The sequence below is a fragment of the Sceloporus undulatus genome, chromosome 5, assembly GCF_019175285.1.
Source record: "Sceloporus undulatus isolate JIND9_A2432 ecotype Alabama chromosome 5, SceUnd_v1.1, whole genome shotgun sequence".
NCBI lineage: Eukaryota > Metazoa > Chordata > Lepidosauria > Squamata > Phrynosomatidae > Sceloporus > Sceloporus undulatus.
Window position 1 is genome coordinate 182,897,556 of NC_056526.1, and position 8,462 is coordinate 182,906,017.

At 40.6% G+C, this 8,462-nt stretch overlaps 1 protein-coding gene across 2 annotated transcripts in view; it reads left to right on the top strand.

Moving 5' to 3' along the window:
- Nucleotides 1-8,462, top strand: part of CCNI (cyclin I) — a 64,038-nt gene that overhangs the window by 48,988 nt on the left and 6,588 nt on the right. For both annotated transcript variants that reach the window (XM_042468569.1, XM_042468570.1), the window contains exon 3: nt 4,332-4,466. In XM_042468569.1, coding sequence (XP_042324503.1) covers nt 4,332-4,466 — 135 coding nt within the window. The remainder of the gene's footprint in view (nt 1-4,331; nt 4,467-8,462) is intronic.

An 8,462-nucleotide genomic window follows, 5' to 3' on the forward strand; every position in this document is an offset into this window, starting at 1 on the left:
ACAAAATGAAGATGACATCTATTCCTGGGACTATTATATTCTGAGCAAAAACACCAATTGCCCACCACTGATGCCAAGAAAAGACTTCTGCAGAAGCACCCCTAAAGACTGTTCCCCCAAACATTTCCAGTTCTACAGTGGATCTGTGGTTTCCTTTTCCCTTTGTGAACCTGGGTTGTTTTTACTTCGAGTTTCAGGGATTTTAAAACACACACACACTGGTCATGGATGGTTAAGAAAAACACTTTTGACTGGCATCTCACTGCACCAGCTAATAGTCTGGCTCAGCAGGTTTTAAGAATCACCTGAGGGAGAGAACTTCTCCACTGTTCCAGGCAGCTGAATGTAAATATTTCAGGAGGCCAAGTCTCCAAGTACACGGAGAACAGAACATCTCAGCAGCAGCTGCAGCAACTGTTAGACCTCTGTTTAGGCTTCAAATCCTGTTCTTCCCCCAGGGGTGCGTAATTTCAAAGAATGGCCAGAGAGTTTGTGTATGTGTGTGGAAGCTTCCTTAGGATGGAAATTTTCCACTCCTGTTACCTTCAAAACCCTTTTAGTTCTGTGTTTTGAAACTTCTTAAGATGAAACATTCTGGTAACATAAATGAGAATCCAGTGGATCCTTGGCATCCACTGAAGTTTGGTCCCAGGACTCCCCTATAGATACCAAAACTATTGGATATTCAAGTCCCATTATGTACAGTGGTATAGTAAAATGATGTCCCTTACATGTATATAAAATGGCAAAACCAAGCTTTGCTTTTTGGAATTTATTTTTTAAATATATATTATTAGTTTCGTACAATACACTATTCATAAAACTATAAAAGGCAAGAAAGAAAGAACAGTATACCATCACTTTTTTAAACGTAGTTTACACCTCATCTTCCACCTTTCTTTTCCTTTCCCATTACTTTCTCCCTTCTGGATTTCAGATTATAATCTGTTCTATGCTGACTTCAATTTCTTTTCTTTCTTTTCTTCCCTTATTTTGACCTCTACCTCTTCTTACAATTTTTATTTCCATTCAGTTTTTCCTGTTCCCTTCTCCTTTATTCACCCCTCATTTCTATGTTACCTTTTACTAATCCTTTTTCTCTTTTCATTCCTACCATGGTATTATTAATCTTTTCTCTCACTATTCCACCTATTTTATATCTAACTATGCTTAGTAACAATATTATGTATAAGTCAACAAAACCCAATGTATATTCTCTCCCCCATTTTTGTTTTCTATAATTTGTTAGTAATTCCCATTCCTTATAAAATTTCATCGTCTCTTGTCCTCTAATCCTCCATGTCATTTTGTCCATTTCTGCCAAGTCCATCAGTTTGATCAGCCATTCATCCATGGACGGGATCTCTGTAGTTTTCTAATATTGACTATATATTAATCTGGCTGCCAAGACCATATAATGGTTGGAATTTATTTTTTTTAAATTATTTTCAAGCCTGGATGGATGCAGAAGCCATGGATACAGAGGACTGACAGTATCTTGGTGTAAACAGATTGCATTGCTTTTATTGCATTCCACATGATCTGTGTGGCTCAAATAGTAAGAGCAGAGAGGGATTATCTCTCTGGGTCAGAATTCAAGCAGAGCAGCTATGCTGTATGGCCCAATTTCCTTCAGCCTATCCAGAATCTGCATCCTGCTCAGCAAGCCCAGGATCAGTTGTTGGTTCAAAAGCCAATGGGGATCACACTTGGGAGGGTCTAGTGACTCCTCTTTCCCTCCCCCAACCATTTCTTGAAGGTCTTCCCCATTTCACCAAGAAACAAGCAGAAATCGCCTTGGATATCATATCCAATTTAACAGATGAATTTGTGGGGATGAGATTAGTGACTATGAAAGGTTGGCATCATGTCAGTGTACTCACACAGCCGTTCACCTTATGCCTGTGCATATCTTTGTTGGGGTGTGGTTGCTGCAGATTCTCTTCCATCCTCTGCAATGACCAAGATCAGTCCTACACTTGCCAGAATATTCCAGGCTGCCCTCCTGAAGTATTCTAGCCCTGAATTCCTCCCAATTCTCTGCTTACCTGTTCTCTTTTGCTGTGGGTTTTCAGCTCTCGCAGTTAAAGATGGGTGGCTACCTTGCCATGTGGTGGTCCCTGTTTGTCAATTCACACTACTGCTAAGGTCAGAACAAGGGACCCAGTTACGCTATCAATGTTGGGCACCTTGTTCTGACCTCAGAGTAACTCATGTCCACAACACATGTCCATCTCACAGGGGCCATGAGTGAAAAAGCAGCTGCCATCATCACTGCAAAGAGAGACAAGGATGTTATTTTTTAAAAAAATGTCTTATTTGAATGTGGATTAGAAGGAGGAAGCCTCAAATCAGGTACAGATGTAATGAACACAGCCCAGATCCAATTCAGGATTTTGTTCCTGTTTCATTTAAATAGGACACAGAGACCCTGGAGGAAATTTGGGGTAAATCAACCATGTATTTGAAGGGGTGTCATAATGAGGATGGAGCAAGTTTTTTTCTTCTGCTGCCTCAGAGAATAGGACACAAAACAATGGATGTAAGTTACAGGAAAAGAGATTCCACCTAAACATTAGGAGGAACTTCCTGACAGTAAGAGTTGTTAGACTCGGAGAGTGTTGGAGTCTCCTTCTTTGGAGGTCTTTAAACAGGCTGGATGGCCATCTGTCGTAGGTGTTTTGATTGTGAGTTCCTGCATGGCAGAGAGTTCAACTGGATGGTCGTTGGGGTCTCTTCTAGAGAAACCCCAAATCATCACCCTGACTCACTGCTTTCACTTCCATAGGCCTCTACCATGGTTATGCAGTGACTGGTGGAGAATTGGGGAGATTGGAGTAGTGTCTGGTTATATCCCCATAGCAAGATGCAGAATAATTACATCATGTGGTGGATCTTGGAGAATCTGAATGGATGCCATAATTGTCCTGTGCCTGGTTATGGGGACATAGCCAGATGCTTCTCTGATCCTTTCCCATTCTCCACCAGCAATAGAGTGGCCATGGAAGGGAGTTGCGGTGACTGATTTGTGAGTCCAGGGGGTGTTGAAAGCACACATGAAGTTTAGTTCAGTATATAGGAGCCAAAGTGTGTTATAAAATGAAGTGGAGTGAGAGTTGCTTTTGCCATTTTGAGCTGGGGGGACGCAAACACACTCACACACCAGAATTTCAGTGCACAAGCCCTTTGTCATGCAAAATATAGCTCTTTGGATCCCAGCCAGTATGTATTTTATTTTTCTATCTGCACTTATGTTGCACTATAGTAACTTTAGAACTAAGCAAACACACACTGATAGATGCCTTTTAAAAACAAACAGTTGTCGAAGTTGTCCGAAAGGCATGAAGCTTGAAGGACTGTAGTGGTGAGAGAGAGATGGAAATTAAGCTGTACCTGAGTTGGAGGAAGCCAGAAAAAAAAATGGGAATGTCTCCAAAAGGCATCTATCGCTGGTACAAGAGGTTCTAATGAGTTCTGCCAAGGAATGACTTTAGTAGCAAGAACAGTTGTTCCTTCAAAGAAAGGTCCAGCCATATAAATTACCTGCCTCTTCCTGCATTTTCTGTGGGTCACCTGAAGTTGATCCAAACTAGAATGGTTGTTTTCAGTTAACTGCTGCTTGAGCTCTTTCTTTGCCTAGTTCACAAGAGAAAGGTCTCCAGTTACTGCAGATAAATAGCAAGAATGGAAGTTTTTGGTGAAATTAATACAAGCTGAGGGTCATGGCCTCACTGTCAGATGAGATTTACAGAGAAACAGATTGACTGTTTGGAGCCTCAGCAGGCATTTTGTATTTTTTCACAGGAATACTGTTTCTTTAAAAAGCTAGCTCAGTCCTTCTACGTGGCCTTTCTTCTTTTTCAGTGGAGCCATAGTTTTTGAAAGTCCTATATAAATACCAGCCCAAATGGATCATATTCAGGTCTGCTTGATTCCAGTGGGAGTATTAATTGTTGTGTGCCTTCAAGTTATTTTTGACTTATGGTGACCCTAAGGCAACGCTGTCATGGGGTTTTCTGGAGCTGAGAGTGTGTGATACACCCAAGGCCACCCAATGGGTGTCCATGGCCAAGTGGAGCTTCAAAACCTTGGCCTCCAGAGTTGTAGACCAGTGATCAAAACACTACAACATACAGGCTCTTTGTTGCATTTGTTGAATGGTAATTTTCCAGTGAATTGTTTTCTGTGGAAGAATTCTGCAGAGTTTGAAGTGGCTCTTAAGCTTTGTCGAACATGGTGGTGTTTTTGTGCTTGCATGTGTGTTTAAAACTATTTTGCTTCCTCACTAGACTTTTGTCCTTCCCTTCCCCTTTTCAATTTTTCTTCCACAGGATGCAGGCATTTCTCCAACCCAGCGGGATGAAGTGATTCAGTGGATGGCCAAACTCAAATGCCAGTTCCACCTTTATCCAGAAACACTTGCTCTGGCCGTCAATCTCTTGGACAGGTTTTTAGCTGCAGTGAAGGTAAATATTTGACCACCAGGATTCTTAGGAAGGATTTATAGTCTCAACTTGACTGGTTTTATAAAGCTACTTCCCTGGATTTGGACCTACTGCTGTAGTTCGAGCAAAATATTTTCCAGAGTTTGAAAAAATTCCTTTGGTGGACTACAACATCCAGGATCTACCCAGCCAATATTGCCATACTGACTGGGGAATTCTGAGTGCTGTATTCCACTAAGAAAGAAAACATTCCCAGGCTCTCGTCTTTTTTCATAGCATCTTGTCCACCTTCCAGCCTTGATTCCCCCCCCCCCCCAGTCTGCTGTGTAGGCAACAGGGAGATCTCCCCAGTATTTGCAGAGGTATCAAGGAGCATGAAGTTGTTAGGAAGACAGTGAGCCCTGAGTATCTATGGGGGATTGGTTCTATGAGCAGAAAATGATTGGAAGGCCAATGGGGGTCACAGCAGTCTTATGAGTTTGCTTAACAATGTGGCAGTTTCCATACCTTGTATTGTAATGAAAACATTCCTGGGTTTTCCCGGCAAGATTTGTTCAGAAGGTGTTTGCCTGTCTTCCTCTGGGGCTGAGAGAGTGTGATTTGCCCCAGGTCACTCAGTTGGTTTCCATGGCCGAGTGGGTAATCAGATCCTGGTCTCCACAGTCATAGTCCAATGCTCAAACCACTACATTATGCTGGTTTTCTTTACAAATTGTTTAATTCAGTACTTAGTTCCAATATAATAGTGTATTTAATTGCTCTCTAATTCTGGAACTGATCTATTTTAACTGCATGTGTCTCAACTTACGTTGTGCTACACCTTGTTCCTTCACTGGGAGAAAGATAGGAAATAAAATAAAATATGAAAGGTGAGCTCCCCAGTCCTTCAAAACTTTTTATCCTCCTGGGTGTTCCAAAATGTTTGACATGGGAAACAACCGAAAAGTTTAGAATTTATTCTAGCAAGATATTATAGGCATAGAAGTTAAAACAGCTCCTAAGGTTATAGTATATGACTAAGATGGTTTTTGCACTAATCTGTCCCCTCACACACCCACCCTAATCCTATGTTTTGTAATGTCCACTCAGGCAAAGACAGCCTGAGTATTTCTGTTTCCATTTTCAGTAATGGAATTAATTTGTTTTTGAAAATGGATGTCTTCCTAGGAAAACACATTCTCTGACTCTTTAAAAGCCAGCTACAGTCTTGCTGTGTGTCCTCCACTGACCCTGTTTGCATGTTGAAATATTGGAGGCGGGAGGATAATTAGTTGCTTGCCAGAGTAAAGAAAGCATCCAAGTAGAAATGTGAAATCCTGTGCCTGCTTTTCTAGGAGTAAGACTCAGTGAATAGAGTAGAGCTTCCTTAGGAATAAATATTCATAGGATTGTGCTGGCAGTGTATCTAGCTTTTGGGAAGGAAGAGCCCCATTTGCATTGGGGGGGAAATTGGGAATTTAATACTCTCAAAAACACTACTGTATTTTAGCTTAAAGCTTTTATTGTCAGTAACTAAAATTTTGGAGGAGGATTTAAAACTTGGGAATGGGATCAAAAAAAGGGTTGAGATCTGTAGATTGCTGAATTCAGCTCTAGGGCCTGATAACAACACTTCATAGGTCAACAGAAAACTCTTTAAGGTGAGTTGAGAAGCAAATTAGGAATTGCTAGACATCCTCTGAATCTGTGAATCTGCCCCCAGTGATCTGTGGTCATTTGTTCACTGCATCTGGCAGTGGTGATGTTGAATAAATTCATCTGTAGTATGGAGAATAATTAGTAGGGGCTATCTATACTGCACAATTACTATAGTGGCTTGATACCACTTCAAGTGCAGTGGCTCCTATTTATGGAATTATGGGATTAATTGTATCTATTGTAAATACCTTTCACCAAACTACACATCATAGGATTGTGTAGGATGGAACCACATTTAAAGTTGTATCAATTTTTTATAACTGTGCAGTGCAGACACATGTTCTTTCTATCCAGAAGCAATCACCGATCCATTCCAGTGGGTGGTCCTGATTTCTTTTGCTGTTAGAAAAAGGATGGTTTTCTTTCTTAGCTTTCACAGCAACATTATTACTTTTATAAATCTCTTGGATTTTTCTGTGAGGTTTTCCCCCTCCCACAGTGGCATGTATGGAAGAAAATTTGAGACCCCTGCCATCCAGACTGTGGAGATGTCATTAGTATAAATCTTTATGTATTTAATAGATTTCATAATAGAAATACAAACATCTTGAAGTCTCTTAACTCTAAAATTGGTCCTGTTTCTTTCTTTCTTTCTTTTTAAAAATCAGACTCAAAGCAATCCTGCTGCTTTCTGCAGCACTGTGCCCTGTCCGTTGAGGGCTCTACCATCTGTCAGGAGTTAATCTCCAGATGGCTGGTTTAGGCAAAAGATGAGGGTTTGGCTTGCTCAAAATGGCTTGCTCTCATTTTTTTCCTTCTCTGCCCCTCCAGAGTATTTTCCATTTCCCCTCTTTTAATGTTGCATTCCAGAGGAACTTACCTGTGCAGGTAGGAAGGGAATTGGCATTGATGTTTTCTGCTCTTGAAGTTATTTTCTGGTATTTCCAGTGTGTTCAAATTTTGCTTGCATTTCCATATTCTTTCTGAGATGTAGCTCAGTGGCAGAGTACAGTATTTTGAATGCAGGAGGTTCAAGGTTCAACTGCTCTGACTGACAGTTAAAGGACCTTGAAGCTGCTGCTTTCAGGTCAAACATCACTAATTCAGATAGGCCTGAATTATGTACTCTGTCTCTTACCTTCTTTGATGTCTCGGGTGTGTCACTAGCAGCATTCTTCTTAATGGAGGGGAATATCTGATCTTCCAAATGGAAGAAGTCTTTCTGCAGCACATTCCCTTGCTTTTTCTCTCATACCCCTCCCCTCCCCTCCCCACAGAACATTGTTTTCCTGCATTTTTCTGATTCCTGTCTGCTGCTTATCACACTGATGCCACTTCTACAAGGCAGGATGAAACTGGATCATCAGTCTGATGACCTGACTGTATTTTGGGTCAATTTCTTCATTCTTTTTCACAAACACATCTGCAATTTTTCCACCAGCCTTTTCATTTCTTAATCATCCGTGGTACATTAGATAGACAGAAAGGAGGGAGGAAGTTACTCTTGTCTAGCTCGCAAAAGTTCTCCTCACCTGTCCTCAATTCTTACTTTTGGTTTGCAAACTGTATGTTATAAAGTGGACTCCTTAACTGCAGTCTTTAAAACTGTTGGGACTTGTGGTCTCTACGTGGATCCCAAAGATCCCTTCCTTGTAAATTTTTTGTAGAGATTTAAAAATGGAGAGTCATACTTCTGGGTACATGAGATTCCTTTTAAATGTTGCTGGGGGAAAGCACATTTTAAAGCCTGAAATATCATTTTTAGAAAATATTAAGATTTGGAGGGAAGAAATGCAGGCCACAGAATAGAAAATGGGGTAGGTGGTGCAAAAGCCAAATCCTCTCTCTGTATTTGCCAACCTTATTAGAAGGTTTTTAGTGGCCCCAGTGTGGCTCAAAGTATCCTCACCCCTTCTCTCTGTAAGTTTGAGTGCTGGGATATGGTGAGATTTACTGCATGGAAGCAGGAGGCACACATACACAAAAAAGCCCAGCAAAATCTCAATCAGATTGGCTTTTATATGGCCAGGAATAGGACACTTTTCTCTTGATTTTTGTCAGGGATTCAATGATTCTTCCTTATTTATTATTTATTAATTATTTATTTATTACTTGTCAGTGTAGTGTAGTAGTTGCATAAGCAGAAATATACAGTCAGCCCTTCTTATACACGGATTTGTTATACACGGATTCAAGCATACGCGGTTTGAAAATGTTCCAAAAAAGTATAAATTTCAATTATCAAACCTTGATTTTCCATTTTTTATAAGGGACATCGTTTTCCTCTGCCATTATATTTAATGGGACTTGAGCATACACGGATTTTGTTATACATGGGGGATCTTGGAACCAAACACCAGCGTATAACAAGGGTCCACT